Source organism: Rhineura floridana, chromosome 11 (assembly GCF_030035675.1).
Source record: "Rhineura floridana isolate rRhiFlo1 chromosome 11, rRhiFlo1.hap2, whole genome shotgun sequence".
In the NCBI taxonomy this organism is placed as follows: domain Eukaryota; kingdom Metazoa; phylum Chordata; class Lepidosauria; order Squamata; family Rhineuridae; genus Rhineura; species Rhineura floridana.
This window is the reverse complement of record NC_084490.1, coordinates 74,008,272-74,033,435: the sequence shown is the minus strand read 5'-3', so window position 1 is coordinate 74,033,435 and position 25,164 is coordinate 74,008,272. Positions and strand designations below refer to the sequence as shown.

At 41.3% G+C, this 25,164-nt stretch overlaps 1 protein-coding gene across 6 annotated transcripts in view; it reads right to left on the bottom strand.

Annotated features, from left to right (window-relative positions):
- Nucleotides 1-32: 32 nt before the first annotated feature.
- PLEKHG4B (pleckstrin homology and RhoGEF domain containing G4B) overlaps nucleotides 33-25,164 on the bottom strand; it is a 240,910-nt gene continuing 215,778 nt past the window's right edge. For 2 of the 6 annotated variants that reach the window (XM_061588485.1, XM_061588479.1), the window contains 5 exons: nucleotides 21,837-21,953; nucleotides 8,880-9,149; nucleotides 6,399-6,604; nucleotides 5,018-5,074; nucleotides 33-3,395 (listed from right to left, as the gene is read on the bottom strand). In XM_061588485.1, coding sequence (XP_061444469.1) covers nucleotides 5,033-5,074; nucleotides 6,399-6,604; nucleotides 8,880-9,149; nucleotides 21,837-21,953 — 635 coding nt within the window. In that variant the 3' untranslated portion in view covers nucleotides 33-3,395; nucleotides 5,018-5,032. Of the gene's footprint in view, nucleotides 3,396-5,013; nucleotides 5,075-6,379; nucleotides 6,605-8,879; nucleotides 9,150-21,836; nucleotides 21,954-25,164 lie in introns of all 6 variants that reach the window. The other 4 variants (XM_061588482.1, XM_061588481.1, XM_061588480.1 and 1 more) reach the window with 4 other exon arrangements.

Genomic DNA, 25,164 nt, shown 5'->3' with positions numbered 1-25,164 from the left:
GTAAAGGATAATACATTTTTTTTATTGTTCCATCTTTAAAATACATCATACATGGCAATGTTTGACTAACAAAAGTAAAACTACTTGAAGAGCATGTGAACAATACTATGCCTTTATAGTTAGTTCTACATTCATTCTCAGTTCTCAAAGTATGTGGGTGCTCTCCAAAGGAGTCTAAGAAGATGGAGACACTCTCAAGGGAGGCTTAAGTCCTTCACTAAGTTCTCCAGACCCAGTATGTGTGCCCTCTGATAGGGCAGGGAGGCAAACTACCACAATCCTGAGGACCAGAGCTTTGTGGAACAAGCCCTGAGAGGCTCAAGTATAGGAGATGAGTTATTTGGTCAATGCAGGAAGACACCATCAAATGAAAAAATAGAGGCATGTACAATATTTAAAGAAATGCTATAACAGATTCTTCACCTGTTGTGTGAACCGAGATTCTTCCTGGCTTTGCAATTTGAGAGACAGGTGTACATTTCTATCCAATCATAAGTTGGGTCTGTCCTAGCCCTCCCCTGACATTTCTGAAGGACTACCCACCTTCTATATATATTTTAAGTGCTTAAATGAATATCCAAATGTTTTAAGTTGAGAGCTATCCCAGTCTGTGTCTGTGTCAGAATTGTTTAATATGTTTTTAATAATGTTTTTAACCCTTTTTTAAAAAGTTTTAAAAATGTTTGTCTTAATATACTTTCAAGATTGTTTTTATGATGTTTTAAAGTGTTTTTAGTGCCTTGTTTGCCGCCCTGGGCTCCTGCTGGGAGGAAGGGCAGGATACAAATTAAATAATTAAATAATAATAATAATAATATTTATTCACCTTATTGAAAGATGGGAACATGTTAAACATAGTTGCAGAATTGCTCCAGGGATTGGGTACAGGATGTTTTAACATTAAACACACTAGCGCAGTGCTTCCCCAAATGTTTTTTACCCATAGACCACTTAAAAATTGCTGAAGGTCTTGGCAGACAACTTAACGATTTTTCTGTCTGTTGTAGCAGTTATAATGTGCTGTGCTATATGCTGTATGATTTTTGTATTACAACTTGAGTTCAAATTGTAATAGAAGAAAATACAATATGTTTCTGGCATCTAATCTTCTCTTCACCCCTTTCCAGTCACTTCTGGCCCATCCCAGACCAGCCGTCGCTGCCACTGTTGACAGTCACTGCTCCTGTTCTTCACAGGCATGCTGCAGGCCACCTGGATGATGCCAAAGACCACTGCACCGGTCAGTTGGCAATGTCCACAGCCAACTTTCGCTACACTCTTTATCATTTATTTATTCAATTTGTATCCCACCCTTCCTCCCAGTAGGACCCCAGGACGGCACACTTGCAGAACCATTCCACCCCAGTATGAAGTTAGCCCTAAAAGGGACAAGGTACTTGGTTAAACTATGGAATTTGCTCCCACAAGATGCAGTAATGGCCACCAGCTTGGATGGCTTTAAAAGAAGATTAGACAAATTCATGGAGGACAGGGCTATCAATGGCTACTAGCTGTGATGGCTGTGCTCTGCCACCCTAGTCAGAGGCAGCGTGCTTCTGAAAACCAGTTGGTGGAAGCCTCAGGAGGGGAGAGTGTTCTTGCGCTCGGGTCCTGCTTGCGGGCTTCCCCCAGGCACCTGGTTGGCCACTGTGAGAACAGGATGCTGGACTAGATGGGCCACTGGCCTGATCCAGCAGGCTCTTCTTATGTTCTTATGTTCTTATGTACTGAATATGGTAAGGGTGCTTCGACATTGACTCCGCTACTCATATATGAATGTTACACTTGTTTTCATCCAGTTGTGTGTACTTTGTGTTAGAAAACTAAGTTCATAACATTGCACAAAGCAAAGCTGGTTTCTGAAATCTGTATAAATTATGCAAATTAAATATGTTTTTCCCCATGTGTTGAATAACTTAATGTACTTTTGCTAGGCATGAAAAAGGGCAAGAAGCAATGAAATGGTCCAATGACCTCTTTCCTGATCCCTGGAAATATTATTTAGTAATTCCTCAGCTGGTATAGCACAGTGGGGAGGAGAGCCTGGCTGGGAGTCCAGAGTCTGTGAGTTCAAATCCCCGCTCGTGTCTCCTGGGTGTCAAGGGCCAGCTAAAGATCACCCCCATCGTGAGTGGCTCAGGGGTTACGTGCCCTGCCACCTGTGCAGCCGTGGGCAAGCAGCATAGTCCCAAGGAGTCCAGTTGCCCCCCAGCTGGCAGTTGCGGACAAGGAAGGGGCTGGCTTGTGCAGCTGTGGCAAGCTGAGCAGGCCGTAGCCAGCTGGGGAGGACTAGCCTCAGAGGGAGGCAATGGTAAACCCCCTCTGAATACCGCTTACCATGAAAACCCTATTCGTAGTGTAGCCATAAGTCGGGATCGACTTGAAGGCAGTCCATTTCCATTTTCAATTCCTCGCATAGGACTAGACACATACATTTTTAAAATGATGAAGTTAGATTCCCAGGAAACTGAATTCTTCAATTGACACTAAATTCCATAAATTTTCTATCTTTACATAGTACTAGTGGAAGATGGTGCCTATTGGGGCTGCTAGGGTGGAGGACAGATAAGTCAACGATAGGGGGTGCCAGAGCCAATGAGGCTGGGCCTTCTAATTCTAGGTTTGTCCCCACCCTCCTCCCTGCTGAATTCTATAAGGGCAAGACTGAGACTAAGGAGGAGATGGCTGACAACCAGTGCTACTTCCTAGCCTGAATGTAAGTAAGGAGAATGGCAGCTGGGGGCTGGCTAAGAACAGATTGAGGTTGGTGGGACAGTGGGTCATTTGCCCTAAAGGAGCACAGCACAGGTGTTCACTTCTGTCAAAACATTCTTGCAGTTGTAAAACTGAAGGCCTTTGAGTAGTTAGAAAACTTCTGCTATTGTACTTGTTAAAGCACAGACAAGTTCTGTTCTTAATAAGGAATTTGCTCTGAAAATGTATGAGAACCTCTGCTATAAATAGTTACAGGAACAGATTTCTGTTCTTATCCTCTAGAAATATTTCCATATTCCAACCACACACTTTTAAATCTTACACACTCACTTTTGCCCTTGAGATTTACTGGACTGTGCTACTAAAAATTTTAAAAAGGCTGCCATAAAAATGAACAATTCACAATGCAAAACAATTGAAATAAATATTTACAAGCAAGTTCAGCACAGTTTGTACATTTTTTACATATAATATTTTCTGCATTTACAGGATTAAAAAATATATAACAACTATATACAAAACATTAGGTCAAAGTGAAGAGGAAAAAATGAAATGCATACTTCTTGCATACAAACAAGGATAAATTCTTTCTCAGAAGAATGTCACCCAGAGTCAGAGCTGCAGGTTCTATGAGGTTCATGTTTTAGAAATTTGTATTATGTAGTTTGCATCAAATCATCCTGGGGAATGACAAAAAATTATGTTATGATTCAGAAGTAGCTTGACAGAGTTTTGGAACAAAATTTGCTTGTGAAAGGAATAAAGATTTATTTCTAAAAATAAGGCTGCAAGAAATTATATAAGATTGCTTAAATGAAATTAATTTGGAATAATCTGTAATATCTGGATTAACACTTTGTTTCATTTTGCAAAAGTTTCTAAATCATTTTAATCCCAATTGTAAAAAAAATGGGTTGTATCCAATGCTAGTCCTCTACAGAGTAGACCCAGTGAAATTAATGATCATAACTGCGTGGCATTGCATGCAACCCAAATAAACCCAATCCAACCTGGCTCTAGTGTAGTAATTCACACATGCACAGTTTCTGTGGCTTGGATTTGGATGTCAGTGGCATGCACACTTGTCCTCCATACATGAACACAAAGGTCTGGATTATTCCCAGTATGACTGATATGTCATCTTTTGAAATGTAGAATTCCTTGAAGATGTGTTGTTGGGCAAATGGAGTACGTATTGGTCCTGGGCCTGAAACATCTATTATTATTCACCCAAGATCTTTGGCAGGCTGCTTTTCTTCTGCAGAACAGGATTGTTTAATCCATCATCGACATTGTTGTGTGGATGAATTAGATAGGGACGCATTCTTTTCCTCATGTAGATACTTAGGCTGCAGTCCTATGCACACTGTCCAGGGAGAAAGTCCCACCGAACACAATGGGACTTACTTCTGAGTAGGCATGCTGAGGACTGCACAACTGAACATCACCAGTGCAAGCCAATCTACCATCTGCTAGAGTCTATTTCCAAGTGCATAAAGCCAGTGCTCTAAAACACTGAATTTCAGCAGGTGGGTCAGGACCCGCTACCATGTCAAATCCTGATTTAAGGTGGGTCACAACAGCAGCACTACCACCATACTAATATATGATAAAATATTAAGAAATAGGTCCCCAAATGCATGTCTGAGTTGAGTGTGGGCTTTGACAACTGCTCCAAGATTTGCATTCACTTTTCATAGCCTTCTGAGCAAAATAGGAAGTTGACCTATGGTAATTAATCTATGAAATCTTGAATTATGTGGGGCCTATATAACTAAGATCCCACTTTCCCCCATATCCTGTTGTCATCACAATGAAGACTAAGCATACAATTCACTGGGAAGTTCTCTCAAGCTTGTTGAAATTAATTGAGTTTATTCAACAGAATTTCTCATGGATTGTGCCCTTTTGGCCCAGGGGGTATAATTTTTTTAAAAAATCTCAATATATTACTCGGCTAAATCTACCTATACCACCTGTGTTGCACACTGTGTGCTATATGGTGTAGCCACCTATTACAATCACAGGACATAAGTCTGCAAACAATCCTGAAAAAGCAAATGTTTGAGAATGGAGAGAGGGGTTACTTACAGAAGAAATAAGGATGAAGGAGGAAAATACTATTATAATGAAGTTAATATTTGGTATCGTCTCCAATATTGTTAGAACATGCAGATCATATTGCCCAAAATCATCTCATGCCCCAATTTGATTGGTTTTTATAAAGCAAATTAAGATGTTATCCGAGTTTTTGATAAATAAATAAACACAGGCATAATGCTGAAAAAACCCACTTACTTACTGAATGTATTGTCTGTCAAACCACGGTTGAGAGGCCTAATGTATTAGAGATTTTGCTCTGACAGAGAAGGGAGGGAAAGTTAATTCAGCATGACTTCAGAATAATTTGGACCCTACCTAGAGTTACAATGTTTCCCTGAACCCCTTTTACTCTAAATAACAGTGCCCTAGTTGATTATAAAAATCTGAAGTTTATATGTTATGTTATGTTACGTTTTATTTCTAGGCCACCTTTCGGCCAAATAGGCCCCCAAGGTGGCTTACACACAAATAAAAATACAAATACAAAATGCCAAATAAAAACAATACAATTTACAAAAAAAAAAAAAAATCAAACTAACAAAGTCCTGACATCTCTAAAAATTTTGATTTGAGGCCGTAAAGAACCAATCTTTTACAATATAGGTTGGTGACTGTGAGGTTTATGGGTCCTAGCCAGTGTCCTGCATATATTCTGTAGCACAGAACATGCCCCACAATATTTTGCAAGATGGCTGATGTTCAGGGGCTCCTCAATAAACAAGTCAGTGTGAACAATGTTCACTGGAAGTCAAAAGTTTGAAAACTACTGGTGTAAAATTAATTGATGAGTTATCAGATTTTTTTATCAAAATTTGATCAAATTTTAAAATGCTTTTTGTATGTTGTGAGATGAGGGAATCTAAGAATTGAATGTTCAATTGGCATGCAAAATTTGAGAGAGGCATTTATTATTGTTTAGAATCTGTGGTGGTGGATGGGGTCAATTACTTTTCAGGCCTACTGTAAGGCTGGAGTGGAAGAATGGATTATTCATAGAGCCAAAAGAGATGGATAATGGTTGGTAGCTTCTAAAACGTATCTCTTCCTCTATCCATAGCATGAGGCAGAGAAACTACAGCTCAGTTCAGACATCATACCAAAGCATGGTTAAGGAAGTTTAAATTGGATTAGGCATGATATCAGAATTGACAAACCATGGTTTGCAATCAAACAAGCCAGAATTAGGCATCAAGGCAAAGTGGTTTTGCAAAACACGTTTTCGTGTGATAGCTCGACTGCAGCCATTTCAGAGGCCCCTGAAAGCATAGAAAAAGGAGTGCTCAGCAGATGGAAAACTAAAGCAGAAGCTCTGAATCAAGGCTTGCTTATTATATTGTTTGGAAACACAAGCCATAGTATGATGTCTCAATTGAGCCATACTGTGGGATTTCTATTCTCTCTCCACAGCTGGTGATGGTACTTGAACTTGGTGACTCTTCCAACATGGATGAAGTTGGAAAGATAAATAATAACTCCTGCCCGTAACCCTCTAAGTAGCAACTGATTGATATAATGGTAAAATGTTTATTACTCTCATTCTGAACAATTTTTATTTACTTACTTATGAAGAAGATACTTACAGCTGGGCTATTCTGACTGCTGGACTTTGAACTGGGGTTCTTCTCTGAGACGGCAGGAGATGTGCATTGTGATGGAGACTTAGAAACAGAGTTAGAAGGGCCTTCATCCAGAAATGCCTCTTTAAGATATGGGGAGAATCCAGACTGGGCAGAGCCACTTGCGCTTTCCCCCAACGTGCATTGGGATGACTCAGAATTCTCTGTAACTACAGGAAGCAGGAAGGAAAGGACCATTGACATTAGAGACTGCTGTCAGCCTATTGTTCAACAGGAATTCCAGTGACACGTCTAAAAGAAAGTAATCTGTGATGTTTTTAAGATAATGGTTCTTTGTAAAGAGTGCCAGCTGCTAAGATTCCAAACACTATACAGGATACTCTTAGCCTGTATAAAATAATTTGACTAATGAAATATATATAAAGAAACAGTCAGGTTTCAAGTCCACGTGAGTCTAGAACTTGTGACCTGAGGAATGCCAGGCTGTAATTAGCTTGGGTACCATCATTTAGCTTTGGCCAAAGCAGGGAACTGCAAAGAGACCAGCCAGACTACAAGGAAGCCTATCTATATCAACAGGCCAGAGCAAGTAGGTGTTGCTTACTGACCCCTAGAAAGGCTTCCAGGTCAGTCTGGCTTGCAGGTGGGAGCAACAAGGTGACTTTGCTTTCACTGGTTCTTGCTTGCTATAGACTGCCCTTGCCCCCCTCTCCACTCAACAGAAATGCAGTCCTGGACACAGAAATCTGCTCCTGAGAATATTCTTTTCTTTTCTTTTCTAAATGCATTCTTTTGGATTAATTTTTGTCGTTAAAGAAATAAAGTCATTCCACAGTAAAATGTGATGTTGGTTTTGCTGACTGACCCCCTGCTTAATTTTGCATAAACAGGCTGCGGAATTCAGTTTTCCTTTGCACATTTTTTTCAGTGCAGAACTTTCATTTTTAATTTTTAGCGCAGATTGCCTTGCCTCTCTCTCAATGCAACAGAAATGTGGTCCTGAGCATGGAATCTGTTTTTATTTTGTTCTGTTCCTGCTAATTTGCACTCTCTGTGTGGGATAAATACACAGAGGAAAGCATATGGAAAAGGAAGTACCAATTAAAGCAGCGAGTATGAAAAAAGTTAACAATGTTTATTTTGAGTTTCAGTATAGATGTTACAGCAAATAATTGCTTCACTTTAATTAATTGCCTGTGCAAGTTGTCCATTAGCATAAGCAAAGTAACATCAGAAAACAGTCCCAATGCATTTTTTCTAGACACAGAAGCAATAATAATAATAATAATAATTTAATTTTTAGGCCGCCTATCTGGCCGAAGCAAGGTCAACTGTAGGTGTGAGGGCCCTCAGCAAGTGGCCATGTGATAAGTATCCCAGTGGGCCTCTCCTCAATGCTCCCCCAGCAGTTACTGGCTCCTTGTCAATGGGGTGGGCAGCATCAGGAACGGAAACAGTGCCCCCAAGCACCACAGCAGCGGGGGTGGGAAGTACCAGCACTGGCATCAACAGCGCTCTAAATGGTCTGCTGGTGGCCATTGTAAACTTCCTACAATGCCCCAGATATAGTGACTGATGCTCTGTGCAGGAAATTTAGGAAGTTAAAATGAGGGCAATTAGGGAAAAACAAAGTGCAGTAGGACCCACCAAAGCAGGCATTCACAGTGAGCCCTACTGATACACTGGTGCCCTGGCACATAGCGGCACAAGGCCTGCATAGAAGTACCCATTGCAATCTTCTGTGTGACCCCAATTCAGCCTGTCATTCATACAGCTGACATATAGAAAATCTGTCAAAATGTAATCAACACTATTTTTCAAGGACTAGTATGGTGGTTTTCAAACTGAGTATCCTGAGGCTTTGCAGAAACTTATTGGGGATCCCTCAATGAGGAAATTAGTACAGGCAGACAAGCTTCCCTGAAATACAGCTTGTCCTCCATGATAAATCTTCCCCTCCAATGCACAGCTGCAGGGAAGCGTTAGGTGCATTCTAGGTCACATTCTCGATTTAAGCAGCACAACAGTGAGACACAAACAAACCTGGTTTGTGCCCCACATGAACACAGTGGGTACCCTGGAAATACCCCAGAAGCCTCTACCATGTGCAGATGGCAGCAGTTCTTCAGCGCCCAAGCTGATGTGGAAAGGGCCCCTCTAAGAGGAGATCAGATCAGCGTTTAATGCAATTATGCGAGAAAGGCAATTCAACTGCACCTTTTGTCTCTTTAGTGCTCTGTATTTTCAAAACTTCTACTATTGGTATATCACTGCACTAAAATGAGCTGGAAGTGTTCCAAACCAGCTAGGTTTCTAAAGCTCAAAATGCAATCTGTCACAGCAATTAATGGTGTATTTTGAAGATATCCATCAGAAAGCACTGTCATAGTACTACATAATGGCACATACCTGATAAACACATTGAATTTTATAAGTGGTCATCATTACAGGGCTTCTCTAATGTAAGTATTGTGATGCACTCACTCATTGAGGGCTGACTCCCAGTGTCCTGTTCCAGCTCATCTTCCTCAATACAAGTTCTGACATCATACGACCAGTGGTAGAAGGGTGGCCCTACCAAGCCAGGGTGAGATGGGGTGGAATATACATGCAAGTTTAGCGAACCCAGGATGGAAGATGAGGACTGGCTGCTTGAGGAAGACGTACTGCTATTTGAGATTGTGGAGTGGGGCCTCTTAAACGGTGTGGAATGATCAAATGAAGAAATGGCTATTGAGGCACGAGTCCTTGACTCTGGGAAAACAAACACAAATCCTTCTGTCAAGACTCATAAAAAACAAAGTGTATCAAGTAAAAAGCTACTTGCAGAAAAAGTATGGAGAAGAGACATAATTCAGTAGTAGAACAATTCCTTTGGCTACAGAATTTCCAGGTTCATAGAATAGTAGAAGGGGCCTATAAGGCCACTGAGTCCAATTCCCTGCTGAATGCAGGAATTCAAATTAAGGCATACCCAACATGCCTCTTGAATGCCTCCAGTGTTGGAGAGCTCACCAGCTCCCTAGGTACCTGGTTCCATTGTTGTACTGCTTTAACAGTTAAGAAGTTATTATTCCATATCCTGCAGTCTGGGACAATCAAGAAGAGATCCTGGCCCTTCTCTTTGTGACAACCTTTAGAGTACTTGAAGAGTGCTATCATATCTCCCCTCAGTCTTCTCTTCTCAAGGCTAAATATGCCCAGTTCTTTCAGTCTCTTCTCATAGGACTTTGTTTCCAGTTCCCTGATCATCCTTGTTGCCCTCCTCTGAACCTCTTCCATCCTTGACACATCCTGCTGAAAGGCTTTTTGGTAACAAGGCTCTAAAGGCCTTTGTCTGAAACCCTGGAGCACTGCCAGTCAAACTAAATAATCCCTGGGCTAGATGGACCAATGGTCCAACTTGTTAGGAAGTATATTTATATTTCAGAGTACTTTCAAAGGTCCAAGAATTGGCCCAGTCTAACAAAGCCTGTCACTCAACACAGAGGCTGAGTTTTGGATGTCTGAAAATCCTTGTGTATTTTAGTATGACTGAGATCATCACTGAATTGGTCTACCGTGAAGATAATTATATGCTGCATGCATTCTCAAATCATGTGGTAATTATGTAGCAAGATGCTCATAGATACACATGAGTCTGGGCCAAGGCCAATTGTGAAGTACAGTCTGATGGAACATTTATTTATAAAATGAGAAATAATCTTTTTCATTGGAAAACACTCAAAGCAGTAAATATCACAATGCCTTGTGGCTTTGAAGCTCTGCCATAAAGAGTGCATGCATGACCAAGGCAAGCTCTGCCTGAAAAGAGAGGACTGATGGGCAAAGACTATCATTTGGGGACAAAGGACATGCTTGCCATGCAAAGGTCATGAGCATCTCTAGATAGGCCTGGAAATCCCCCTATCTGAAATTCAGGAGAGTTCCTGCCAGTTAGTGCACAGTACGGAGCAAAATGGAGCAATGGTAGGACTCAGAATAAATGCAGCTTCCTATGTTCTTATCTTGTTTCTTCTACTCTTCCAGGGACATCCTTGCCCTCAATGCTCAGTGGTTGCTGCTCTCCTCCCTCCCAGATGCCATGGAGGAGGGAAGGAGAGAGTGGAGGGCAGTGGCGTCACTAGGGTTGGTGTCACCCGGTGCGGTAACTCATGGTGTCACCCCCATGGACCTCCTCCCGTATCAGACCATACAGAATCCTTAGTAATGTTTTTTGTACTAATGTTACTCGTAAATCGTAATTCCCATATATCACTGAATGTAATGGCAATAGTAGTGACATAAACAACTAGCAAAATTAAAATTACACCTTTAAATTACAATATCATACGCACAGCTCAAATTCTTGCTCTTATTACTAATGGGAGTTAATTATCTTGCATATGCCCATAGTAAATTTTCGGATACTTTCAGACCCTCAGCAATTTTCAAGTGGTCTATGTAGAAGAAAGGTTTGGGAACCCCTATGCTGCTCTCTCCCCTCATTTAGATGCCTGGGATGCATGCGTGTGGACACACCTCCTTACAATTATGGAAAGTGATTCTTAATAATAAGTCTCCAGACACAAAGTTACATAGATATTTATCAGTTGTTTAGTAGAAAATTCAGAGCTGCAGGGTCTCTTCATGATAGTTACAGCCATGTACACCCTTTTTTGCTCCTGGATTAAGAATGAGATCTTTGTTAATGCATTCTCTCACAACAACAAACATCTCTAGGAGCCAATCAGCATGAAAGTGGAGAGCGTTAGCAACTGAGAAGAGTCTTCTCAGTGGCTGACTCACCTTCTTTCACTCTGATTGGCTCCAATCTGCATAAAAGGCAAGGAAGCATATTAGAAGACTCTTCTCAGTGACTAACACACTCCCTTTTCATGCTGACTGTAGGATGTTGGAGACATAGGGACCCTACTCCCAAAAAAGCAGAGGGACTAAGATCCCCTGGGCGACTACCCTCCTGGCGCTTATGGACATGACCGTAATATATTTTGTGACGTGCAAGTTCGACATTATTTATTAAGTGTGTTTAGGATTACACTGATGGCATTCCCAAATATGTACTTTCACACAGACTTTGGTTTTCCATAACACAATGTTTGTCCAAGCCTCCACACTTGGGGGGGCACTACTTGCACACCCCTTCCATAAGCACATCACAGTTGCATACACACCTGAACCAAGACAAAGACGAAAGGGCACTCAAAACAAAAAGGTAATTACAGTGGCTGAGTAGATCTTGTACAGTGGTTACACTGACTGGGCAGCCACTGTCCATCACATTTTACAAAATACTTTTTCCTATACAAAGATTAAATTTCTGTGTATGAAAAAGTAATGTATGAAGTGGTCTTAATAGTGAGAAAAGTAAACAAGTGAATGGTGATCCAAATGTTTTTCATTCTCACGTTTATGAAGCTAGCTGCCAGATGATGTATCACCTTCCCTACGCATGCAGCGTAGACTGAAAAAACAGCACCCAAGCCACCATTCAATACGTGCACGTGTTCTTTCCAACATGACTCTATTTTTTTTTACAATAATTTTTATTCAAATTTTCATAAAACAAACAAAACAAAATCATAAAACATTCAAAGACAAAAAACAAAACAAAACGAAAATGATTAAACAAAAAAATAAAATGTTGACTTCCCATTTGTCGCAGATCAAATCAGTTATAGGTCTACAATATATAACAATCCTGTCTCTTAAATTATATTATAAAATCACTTTCCTCCAGTAGTTATCTTAATTAATCATCAAATCTCATAAACATTACTTTATTCATTCCACAAAAAGTCAAAGAGAGGTTTCAATTCTTTAAGAAATATATCTATCAATTTTTCTCCAAATAAACATGTCGATTAATCCATCTCAATAATAATAATAATCTTATTGTCATAACCATAGTCCAAATAAACATATCAATTAATCCATCTCATCAAAATCTGTTAGGTCCAATAATTTCAATAGCCATTATTCCATTATCCATATTAATTCCATCTTCCATCTTCAATAGTCTTGTTGAGTCCAGTAACTTCAGTATCCAATCTTCCATTATCAGTATTCCATAATAATCTTGCTGTCATAGCCATAGTCATATAATAAGAGTCTGATGGGAATTTCCTCTATCCCAAATATTTTCTTGCCATCGATTCTGAATAAGTTGCTGAAATATTGTTGTAAAGTCATATCTCTGTTCTTCTTTTTTATAAAATGCACTGGCTCATCTCTTGAGAGTTTTTCCATTGTCACATGGCTGCAGTTAATTCCATAGATTTTCTCTATATCAAGCTCCATCACGTCATTCCAGTCCAGAAGATTATCCAAGCCATTGATAACTTTATCTCTAATATCTTCATTAATTTCTTCAGAGATAACGTTAAATTCCAAACAGTAGATTTTATTTCTAATATCCATAAACTCCAGATCTTTTTCCAATTCCACATTTGTTCCAATCTCCAGGGCTTGTATCTTCCCTTTATTTTTTCTTTTCTCATCTCTGATCTCATTCTCCTCTCTCACAGGATCCCCTATTTCTTTAAGCTCCTGCGTCATTTTGCTCAGTTCAATTTTCAGCTCCTTACTGCCCTGTCGCAGGGTTTGTTTCGTTATCTCAATCTCATCCATTATTTTCTGAAACATAATTACTTCCAGATTTTCAGCCACTTTCTTGATTGCCATTTTTAAAACCACGAAAACAAAACAAAACAAAAATAAAGAAGAACCACTTCTTATTTCAGCAACAATTGGGTTAATATTCAAGGCTTGATGACATCACAGTATAAACAGAGCAGCCTGCCTTATCTCTGTATGTTCAAGAATACAAAACAAATTTAGTTCCCAGCATCAAAACAGTTAGTGGTGTCGTGAAGAAGCAGATTCGTCAAAATAAAATAGACCAAAAAGAGAATAGTCCCAGACAATATAATGTTCCAAAGTTCATATTTTCTATTTTTTTCTCCTCGGAATAGAAATCCCTCTTCTGTTTATATCTTTAGAATGCACTTCCAGGACAGCTTTTTGCAATAGAAACAGAGATAAGCTGTTAATTTCGTGAATAACAGAGAAGAGTTATATCTCACCCAGAAGTTCTTTAAAGCTGATTCATTTGACAAATCTCTTTTTGCTGCAACAATTTAAACCAAGTAAAAAAAATAATAGAAAGAAGGGTGCTTGCCTGTTAGTCCGTTTTCTCTTTGAAGAAAAGATAAACGTGTCACATTAATCAGATAGAGCTTGTTCGGAAGTCCGTCCGGCATTGCTGGCTGGACCTTTTCTCATAAATTAATGAAATCCAGTCCTCCCAACAAAAACAGGCTTTTGAGGTTGATCTCTACGTTTCTCCCTGCCCGGGAGAAATTTCATCAGTCAAAAAAAAAAATGTTCTGACTGATTTATATCTGAATAAGCTTCTTCTGAGGCGGGAGCCCGTCTCAAAAGCAGGCACAAGCGAAGTCACCCTTCCCGGAAGTCCTTTCCAACATGACTCTACAGGTCTCAAAAAGTAATGTGTGACAAAGTCCTCAAACACCTTATAACATGCCTCAAACATGGTCTCTTGTTCTACCAGCATGCCTTCACACCATCACTTTGCCAAAACATAAGGATAGGTAAATTGCTTTTAGGGAGGTTCACAATTATGATTTCCTATTTATTTAATCTAAAAATATTTAAAATACATAAAAACAGCCAGGGGAAGATATTGGAGAAATATAAAATAAATACAAATAAAAAAGGGGGGAGGTGAAGAGACCTTAAATGTGCTACTCACCATCTCTCAGCCTATCCTCCCCTCAGGATGAAAACAATGGAGAACCATGACCACCCCCAGGAAGAAGGGCACACTTAAAATGTAGAGGAAAAAATCATCTACAACCATAGTGTGAAATCAAATACTTATTGGGACACAGTATGAAGAAATATTTATATAAACATGACTCTCAAATATGTTTATGAATTACACAATCTGTAAATATATTTATAGTGCAATCTGATGTTTGTTTACTCAGAAGCAAGTCCCAATGTATTCAATGGGGCTTACTCAAACTGGGAAGTATGCAGAGAACTACAGCCTCAAGTGATTAGGAACTTGTTCTTTCAACTTGTTCTTTTAAGTTGAGACCTTATCCCAGTCTGAGTCTGTGTTGGAATTGATTTTTAATATGTTTTAAGCCTTTTCTTTTTTTTAAAAAAAATGTTTTTTTAAAGCTTTTAAAAAATATTTTCAAAAATGTTTTAATATATTTTAAAGTCTGTTTTTATGATGTTTTAAAGTGCTTTTAGTGCTTTTGTTTGGCGCCCTGGGCTCCTACTGGGAGGAAGGGCGGGATATAAATCAAATAATAAATAAATAAACTTCATTCACCCAACCCAAAATTCAGAATCATGCCTCTTTAGGCTGTTTTCCAACTGTTTATTCTTGCTTTATGGTTATTGGATTTTAAATGGCTTTATTTCTTGTTGTGAGCTGCCTTCGTTTCCAACCCTACCTCAAAGGGTTGTTGGAAAGACTACACACACACACTGCAGATGTATAAATACATACAGCCCATATAATAGTTTATTGTCAAACCAGTTGGTCATTGCAGAAAAATCAGTATTAGTTTTTTAAAAATCAGTATTCGTTTCCTACAGAATAAAAACTGTAATACCTAAGTAAGCCCTGCCTACTTGCTTTAAAATAGGACTGGGGGGGGGGACAGAAAGACAACACAAATACAATTCTTTTTTACATTCACTCCAAAGTCCCATTGATTTTCAGCACATTCATAACCATGTCTACTCCAAAGTAAATCCTATTGAATTCAATGGGATTTACTCTGGAGATATGGGATTAGCAATGCTTTTACCCCCACAAAAGCAGGTATTGGGAAGGTTTTCAAAACACTGCCCAGGATCTGACTCCTACACACAAGAGGGGAAGAAACTGAAATGTATATACTTACCCAATTTATGAGATTTTCAGATAAACGGGGGGGGGGAACCACCATTTTCTGGCCTTGCAATGAGGTTTACTAGACACTGCCACAGGTCAAACAAACACTTCACTGATTGGCTGCAATCCTGAACGGGCGGGGTTAAAGCTACGAAGTGCTATACAGTAGTTTAAAAAAAGATTTAAAGGGGGGGCGGCTGACATTTTTATGTATGTCTCGAGAACCGGACCACCTAGAAACTTAATTTTTTCTAAATTAAAGCTGAGAATCACCCCCCTCTGATGGTGTCACCTGGTGTGGTCCGCACCCCCCACACCTCCTAGTAATGCTGTGATGTTCCTATATATTAGTGTATATATGGTAAGTGCTGGTTGTTTAGAGTATATATGGTAAGTAGTGAAAGAGGAGGGGGAGTGAATGGGCAATAGAATGCTTGATGATTGGCTGAATGTTTAAAATGGCTGACAGTATAAATGAAAGGATGACAGGTAAATCTGGGTGAATGTGAGGTGGTGAATTGTGGAATCTGGGGGGAGAAGAGAAAGAGTGGATTGCTTGGTGGGGTTTAGAGAGTTGTTTATCAGGAGGGAGGTGGAGTTCAGATTAGTATTGAGTAAAACCATATGCTTATGTGCCTTAAGAAGAAATCTTGTTAATCTTGTTAGCTTTGTTATCTTTAATAAATACTTAATTTGGTTTACCAAAGGCCTGATCCTTGGCTGGGGTTTCACAGACCAGAAGGGAGGGTAAGGTAATGACCAAGGCTGAAGGGGAACTGTAACAAATGGTGGCAGCGGTGAAGAGAATAACAATACCAGTATTCAGAGTCTCTGGGAATACTAGTATTGGGACGTTACTGGTGGTTGCCTAGCAGGGGGATCTGTTGAGATCTGTGCTAGAGCGGATAGGTAAACCATAAGAGAGTGCGGTCCAGACTGGTGGAGTCCCTGGTGGTGCCTAGAGACAGGCAGTAACCACGAGCAGGTAGGAACCTGACAGGGAGAGCCAGGGAAGGACGCATCACATGTGGTGGCAGTAGCGGTGGGATACGAACAACAGAGAATCCAGATACAGTGGTGTGGCAAACAGAAATAACAAAACAAGATTACTTGTGAGAGTGACTGGCAAAGAGTGTGTGGCAAAGAGTGAGTGAACTCAAACACCATGGCTGAATACATAAAAATGAAAAGAGAGGAGCTGGTGGAGAAGTGCATAACATTCAATTTACCTCACGAGGGTAAAGGGGTAGATGAATTGAGGGTAGTACTTATAGGATTTGCTACTGCCCAGCAAAAACAACCTGTTAGGGAAGAGACCCCAGAAGGATATTTAAGCAATCCCGCTTATATAGAGTACTTGAGAGAGAAGTTAAGATGGGAGGCTGAGGAAAAAGACAAGCAGAGGGAGTTGGAAGCTGAGAGATTGAAGATGGAAGCTGAGAGATTGAGGATGGAAGGTGCAGAGAAGGAAAAACAGAGGGAGTTGGAAATTGAGAGAATGAGATTGGGGTTTGAGGAGAGGGAGAAGCAATGAGCATTGGATGCTGAATTACAAGTAGAAAAGTTAAAATTTGATAGAGAGAAATTTCACTCTGAGGAGACAAGGAAAGACAGAGATGGAGCAAAAATAAAAATTACTCCAAAGGACTTTGCTGTCTATGAGCCTGGTCAAGATCCTCAAATTTACCTCAGCACCTTTGAAAAAGCAGCTCAGTTGTGGGGGCTACCTGAAGATAAATACATGCAGTATTTATCAAACCTGATTAAAGGGGAATTGGCTGAGGTATACCAATATTTCCCCTCAGACAGGCCCGTCACCTATGCTGAATTCAAAGAAGCAGTGTTTAAAAGATTCAGACTGGGGCCTGATTATTTTAGAAAGCTTTTCAAAAACTGCCAGATACAGACAGGGAGGTCTTTTGTGGAACTGGGAGCAAAGTTGATGGATATATTTGGAAAGTGGATGAGTAGTGCCAAAGCTCAGTCTGTGGAAGAGGTGAAAAGCCTCATGATACTGGATCAATTATACCATCAGTTACCACCAGAAATAAGGCTCCTGGTCAAAGACTGTTCCCCTACATCTGTGCAGGAGGCCGCAGTGATGGCGGATCACTTCGCCTCCAATAGAACTGGCTGGGTGGGGAAAACATCAAGAGAGTTTAAACCCAGACCATATAGTGCTGGCAGAAGGGATGTGGTACCACAGCGAGTGAGTCCGCCATTAAAATCTGAAGGGCACAGGACACCCCAGAGTGGATCTGTGTACCCTAAAAGTGAGGAGAAATTATGCTACAAATGTGGTAGACCGGGACACCTACGTTTTCAATGTGAGGTTGCCAACCCCATTAGTAATCCTGCTCAGACAAGGGTAGTGAAAACAGAGCCCAAGGCTTTAGAAACAGCGAAAAAGGTTCAGTTCTGCCAGATAAACTGGACAGAAGTAACAGACCTTGATTCAAGTCTGAGAGAGGAAGTGAGTGTACAAGGGGCAAATTATTGGGCATTGCTTGACACTGGTGCCGCTCAGACGTTACTGAGGCCAGATTTAATAAAATCTGAAGAAATATTACCTCAGGAAACAGTGACTATCCAAGGAGTGAGGGGTCAACCAGAGAGTTTGCCTGTGGCCCTAGTGAAAATGGAATGGAGAGGCCGAAAGGGCCGATATAAAGTTGGTATTAATGCCCAGCAACAAGAACCAGTAATACTGGGAAGAGATGTTATGGGGGCACAGGGGAAAATATATGTAGTGACCAGACAGCAAATTGGCAGAGAAAAAGAAGCCATATTAAGGGGGGCTGAAACAAACAGGGTGGAATCTGTTAACCAGCCTCAGGTCACCATAGCAACCACTAGCAGGCCTGCTGAAGAAGACAAACTGTATCAAGTGGTCTCTGGGGAAGAAGCAGAGCAATTCAGGGAAGAGCTGCATAAAGATATCAGTTTGAAGCAGGTAAAGGAACAAGTCCTGACCCAACAGATTCCTTTCACTGACAAACTGAGGAATCAAGTTGTGTGTGAGAATGGGATTTTATATAGACTGTGGATGCCTACTGAGAGAAAGGATGAATGTGAACCAGTGAAGCAATTGATAGTACCTAGCAAATACAGAACCAGATTTAATGGAGTTTTGAAGGGCATGATCAGAAGCTATGTTCAAGATCACCCACAAGACTGGGATGAACGTTTGGGATGCTTCTTATTTGCATACAGAGAAGTCCCTCAGGAGTCAACAGGTTTCTCACCCTTTGAACTCATGTTCACTAGAAAAGTGAGGGGACCTTTGGAACTGCTAAAAAATTCATGGGAAGGAACTCTGGGAGAGTACAAAACTTCTGTGGTAGATTTTGTACTGGAATTCCGCAATAAATTAACATCAATGATGGAAGTAGTGAAAGAGAATTTGAGTCATGCACAGGAGAAGCAAAGTTACTGGTATGACAGAACAGCCAGAGAACGTGTGTATGATGTGGGAGATATGGTTATGGCATTCATACCCAGGAAACATGACAAATTACAGGCTAACTGGGAAGGACCATATACCATCAGAGAAAGGCTTGACACAGTGACGTATGTAATCACCACAGACCAATTAAACAAAAGCAAAGTGGTTCATGTAAATATGTTAAAGCCTTACCATACCAGGGATGCAAAGGTGTTGCAAGTTACCTTATTCCCTGAGGGAAGTGGGCCTGAACTTCCAGATTTGGTACAGGAAAGCAAAGACAAAGGAGGGGTAGATCAAGTGGAATGGTCAGAGGAGGTGAAGGAGGAAGTAAAAGAGGAGATTCTGAGAGTTTTGAAAACCTATAGGAATCTCTTTAGCAACAAACCTGGCCGAACCAGTATAGTTATACATTCCATTGATACTGGAGATCATGCCCCAATCAGATCTGTTCCGTACCGTGTGAATGGGAAAGTTTTGAATGAGATCAAAAAGGAGGTGGAAGAGATGCTGGAATTAGGAGTGATCAGGGAATCCATCAGTCCCTGGGCCTCAAGTATTGTCCTGGTTCCGAAAAAAGATGGAACGACAAGGTTTTGCATTGATTATCGGCTAATCAATAAAATTACGGTCCCAGATGTGTATCCTATGCCCAGGGTAGACGCTATGTTAGAGTTATTGGGGGCAGCAACCATTATCTCTACACTGGATCTCTGTAAAGGATTTTGGCAAATGGAACTAGACGAGCAATCCAGAGCCAAAATTGCCTTCAGTACACCAGATGGGTTATATGAGTTTGTGACCTTACCCATGGGACTAAGGAACTCACCAAGTTCATTTCAGAGGCTAATCAATACTGTGTTGCGAGGCATGTCAGATTTTGCAGTGGCCTATATCGATGACGTGGCCATTTTTAGCAAGTCGGTGCCTGAGCATGTCCAACACCTGACAACAGTATTGGAGGCCTTAAGAAAAGCAGGCCTCACAATAAAAGCTAAGAAATGCCAGTTTGGACTAAAGGAAGTAATCTATTTAGGACATAAGGTGGGGAGTGGGAAAATCACCCCCTTATGGAGCAAGGTGGAGGCAATACAAGCGTGGCCGATCCCCTTAACCAAAAAACAAGTAAGGGCATTTCTGGGTGTGGCTGGATTTTATAGGAAGTTTGTGGGAAATTTTGGGGAAATAGCAACCCCCTTGCATGAATTAAGAAAGAAGAAGTGTTCTGAGCGTGTGGTATGGACGGATGAATGTCAGAAGGCTTTTGATCTACTGAAGCAAGCCTTGTGCCAAGGACCCATATTAATAGCACCAGACTATGAGAAACCATTCATCGTGGCTACAGATGCGTCGGACCTCACGCTGGGAGTCGTCTTGCTGCAGGAGAGAGAAGGCACCAGACATCCAGTGGCGTACCTGAGTCGCAAGCTGACACCGAGGGAGAAAAACTATTCGTCGGTCCAGAAGGAGTGCCTAGCGGTCGTGTGGGGACTGAACAAGTTGCGCCCATACGTGTGGGGACGAAGATTCACAGTGACTACGGATCATCGGGCCTTGTTATGGTTGCAGAGTATGAAAAGCCATAACACTATGCTGCAGAGGTGGTCCTGGGACCTACAGGACTATCAAGTGGACTTCCAGTTCATAAAAGGCAAGGACAATGTACTGGCCGATGGACTTTCCAGGCAAGTGGCTGGGACTGCAGTGACGTGACCAGACAGAGGAACAAAGAAAGACATTTTCCCCATAGAGACTTTTATTTGTTAACGCGACGTATAAATCCTGGAACAGGAATAATACTCTGCCGTTGTTTAAGGGGGGGGAAATGTGATGTTCCTATATATTAGTGTATATATGGTAAGTGCTGGTTGTTTAGAGTATACATGGTAAGTAGTGAAAGAGGAGGGGGAGTGAATGGGCAATAGAATGCTTGATGATTGGCTGAATGTTTAAAATGGCTGACAGTATAAATGAAAGGATGACAGGTAAATCTGGGTGAATGTGAGGTGGTGAATTGTGGAATCTGGGGGGAGAAGAGAAAGAGTGGATTGCTTGGTGGGGTTTAGAGAGTTGTTTACCAGGAGGGAGGTGGAGTTCAGATTAGTATTGAGTAAAACCATATGCTTATGTGCCTTAAGAAGAAATCTTGTTAATCTTGTTAGCTTTGTTATCTTTAATAAATACTTAATTTGGTTTACCAAAGGCCTGATCCTTGGCTGGGGTTTCACAGACCAGAAGGGAGGGTAAGGTAATGACCAAGGCTGAAGGGGAACTGTAACAAATGGTGGCAGCGGTGAAGAGAATAACAATACCAGTATTCAGAGTCTCTGGGAATACTAGTATTGGGACGTTACTGGTGGTTGCCTAGCAGGGGGATCTGTTGAGATCTGTGCTAGAGCGGATAGGTAAACCATAAGAGAGTGCAGTCTGGACTGGTGGAGTCCCTGGTGGTGCCTAGAGACAGGCAGTAACCACGAGCAGGTAGGAACCTGACAGGGAGAGCCAGGGAAGGACGCATCACAGATGCCACTGGGGGGGCTGATGTTTTTATGTATATCTCGAGAACCGGACCACCTAGAAACTTAATTTTTTTAAATTAAAGCTGAGAATCACCCCCCTCTGATGGTGTCACCTGGTGCGGTCTGCACCCCCCGCACCCCCTAGTGACGCCACTGGTGGAGGGATGTGAGTCTTTCCTTTGTGCAGGGAGAGAGGAAAGCATCACGGTTTCCTCTTGTCTCAGGCACCGATGCAATATGAAAGAATCCTCTTGGAAGGGAAGCTATATCTTGCTCTGGCTGAGATTGAAGGAGTTGAAGGGCCTGTTGGGATCTTTGCTGTTAAAAGAAGGAGGAAAAACCTCCCACCACCAAGCTTCCTTCTGTTTCAAAATTCATTTGCTGTAGCAAGATGATGTTGCTGTTGAGAAACAAAACTTGCAGAACTAGCTGCAATTTTTTTACATCTAGGAAAAAATCAAATCAAATGATTTTTCTATGAAGTAGACAAAATACTTAAAAGAGTCACCAAAGACGCAAGAGTAAATGTCAAACCATACCTGCTCCTTTCATTATATAATCTATTGCTCGATCACTTATAGCTGCATCACTGGGCTTGATATCCATGAATGGTTTATTTCCTATGCCCATAGACACCATTTCTTGCATTCGGAGTTCTAAAAACAAGCAACCAAAAACACAAAAACAATCACCAAATAATTCCTTATACATGACTGCAAGTATCTTGTACGAAGAAAACCCAAAATTGGTGCTAAGGAACACAACAATAATAATACACACAATGCAAATTAAAACAAAAAGATGTCCAGAAAATGTTACACTATAATTCCAGGTATGTTTGAGCTCTTGGTATGAAAGAAAATATGGTATAGATGAACAATTTTGGTTTTTTAGTGAAAAATGTAAAATTGTGTTAAGAATATCTCAATTCTGCTACAAGACACCACAAATTCCACTGTTATCTTCTGGGTCGTCTCACATAACAGATATTAAAATAGTTTAGATATGAAATGTCACTATGTAACCTTACTGGATCTGAGGTCAAGACTCAACAAAGATTATGCACCTATGCATATGGGTGGTGGTGGCTGCAGCGGGGGAAGACTAATACTTTCTCCCACCTGCTCACCCCTTGCCTTTCATGGAATGCTTCCACTACCCAACATTGCAGGAAAGTGCTGCTGGTGAAAGGGGAAGGCTGTCATTTTTGGCTTAGGTTGGAAAGGCATTCCAGTGGCATTTAAAAATATCCCATTTTCTTCCAAATTAGTATTGTATGTGTATCGCCATCAGTGTACATAGCTTGCAGAGAAACATGAAGAAAAAGATAGCTTCATGACCCCAACCACCTAGAGTTTTATGCACAGGTGCAATTAAATGCACCAACATTTCATTTTGGTTTGGAATGGGGAATGAGGGATTCAATCATAGGGTCCACCTAAGAGCTGACTTTTCAAGGAGAAAGAGAGGTTGTACCACATTGGTTGTTATAGGAGGAGGTTCCAAGCATAAAAGGCAGCAAGAGACAATGAGCAGAAGAGTTTGGCAGCTCAAAGCAGTAGGAGGAGAGAATGTCATAGGCATATTGGAACAGAAGAACAGAAATAATGGAAGAAGGGAGGCCTGCAGTATTAATCTTCAGTATATTGAAGATTCTTCTTTTCATAGCCTGATAACTGCAGAGACAGGTGGTGTAGCTTCTGTGGGAGCATTACTTGTAAAAGCTATTTTTCACTGAAAAAGACATTTGGTCTTACTGTGAAACGGTTTTCTCTGTGCATGTCAAAAGACGATATCAGGTGGGTAGCTAGCTCCACCTAATGGTTGAAGGCAGAAGAGCACTGTTGAATTTTGCAGGCACCTCCTGCTCTGCACCTCTCCTTGCCTCATTTCTCAATAAACCAATAAATGAGGAAATAAAAATAGGAAACACTCGTAAGACAAAAGACAACAGCACTCATACACTCTCTGCTAGAGGCCTATTTTGTGATAAGAATTGCAGCCCAGCCCTCCTAGGGAGAGGCCCTGATATCATCTTTTGACATGCACAGAGAAAACCATTTCACAGTAAGACCCATGTAGGGTGGGAATGTGATGTTCCTATATTAATGTATATATGGTAAGTGTTGGTTGTTTAGAAGATATATGGTAAGTAGTGAAAGAGGAGGGGGAGTGAATGGGCAGTAGAATGCTAGATGATTGGCTGAGTGTTTAAAATGGCTGAACGTATAAAAGGAAGAGTGAGAGTGGAATCAGGTGGGGAGAAGAGAACTGAGTGGGTTGCTTGGTGGGGTTTAGAGAGTTGTTTACCAGGAGGGAGGTGGAGTTCGGATTAGTATTGAGTAAAACCATATGCTTATGTGCCTTAAGAAGAAATCTTGTTAATCTTGTTAGCTTTGTTATCTGTAATAAATACTTAATTTGGTTTACCAAAGGCCTGATCCTTGGCTGGGGTTTCACAGACCAGAAGGGAGGGTAAGGTAATGACCAAGGCTGAAGGGGAACTGTAACAAATGGTGGCAGCGGTGAAGAGAATAACAATACCAGTATTCAGAGTCTCTGGGAATACTAGTATTGGGACGTTACTGGTGGTTGCCTAGCAGGGGGATCTGTTGAGATCTGTGCTAGAGTGGGGAGAGAAACCATAAGAGAGAGCGGTCCGGACTGGTGGAGTCCCTGGTGGTGCCTAGTGACAGGCAGTAACCACGCGCAGGTAGGAACCTGACAGGGAGAGCCAGGGAAGGACGCCTCACAGGGAACATTGCTAAGCTGAAAATACTAGTGATCCAAGAGGACGTGCTGTAGCACTCTCCTCCCAAAGGCCACCTCAGCCGACGTGTAGGTGTCTATCTTGTAATGTTTAATAAATGTATTAGGAGTGGTCCATATAGCCACTCTACAGATCTCCACCAGAGAGGCATTGCATGAGAATGCTGCTGAAGTGGCTGCTGCTCTCGCAGAATGAGCCACTATTCTGGCCAGCTGGGCCAGTCGCAGAGAAGCATATGCCAAGGTAATACATGCTTTAATCCACCTAGCTAGTGTAGAAGTGGAAACCTTATTTCCTAGTGATGCTGGGTAAAAGGACACAAACAAACTATATGTTTTGCATATTGACTTTGTTTTAGAAATATACACCTTAAGGGCTCTCCTCACATCATGTGAGTGCCATGCCTTCTCTGTGGGATGAACTGGATTAGGACAGAATAAAGGAAGCACCAGAATTGTTGACAGTGGAAAGTAAACAGAACTTTGGGATAAAAGGAAGGGACTGTGCGAAGAACTACTCTATCATTATGGAACTCACAGAAATGCCTACACAGAGAGGGCATTCAGCTCAGACACTCTATGGGCCGAAGTAATGGCCATGAGAAACAAGATCTTAAAGGATAGGAGACAAAGAGAAATGTGACTTAAAGGTTCAAATGGGGGCTTTTGTAGGGCCGTTAACACTTTGTGTAGGTCCCAGGTTGGGTAGCAATGAACTGTAGGTGGCACTGAAACCATTGTACCTCATAGAAAGTGTTTGAGGAATAGCTGAGATCCCTATGGATGGTCCGGAGATTTGGAGAGGATCACTGATAATGCCGAAGCGTGGCGCCTCAGGGTGTTTGGCCTGAGCCCCAATGAAAAACCATCTTGTAGGAAGGATAGCATCTTGTTGATACTCGCTTTCCTTGGCCATATCCCTTTTTTCTGTGACCAGGCTGAGAAGGCCTTCCATGTACCCTCATATATTCTGACTGTGCAAGGAGGTCTAGAGGCCATCATTGTTTCCAGTACTTGGGGCGGGATGCTCTTCTTTAAGAGCTGTTGCCTCTCAAACTCCAGACATGAAGCGCCAACCACCTCAGGTCTGGATGGAGA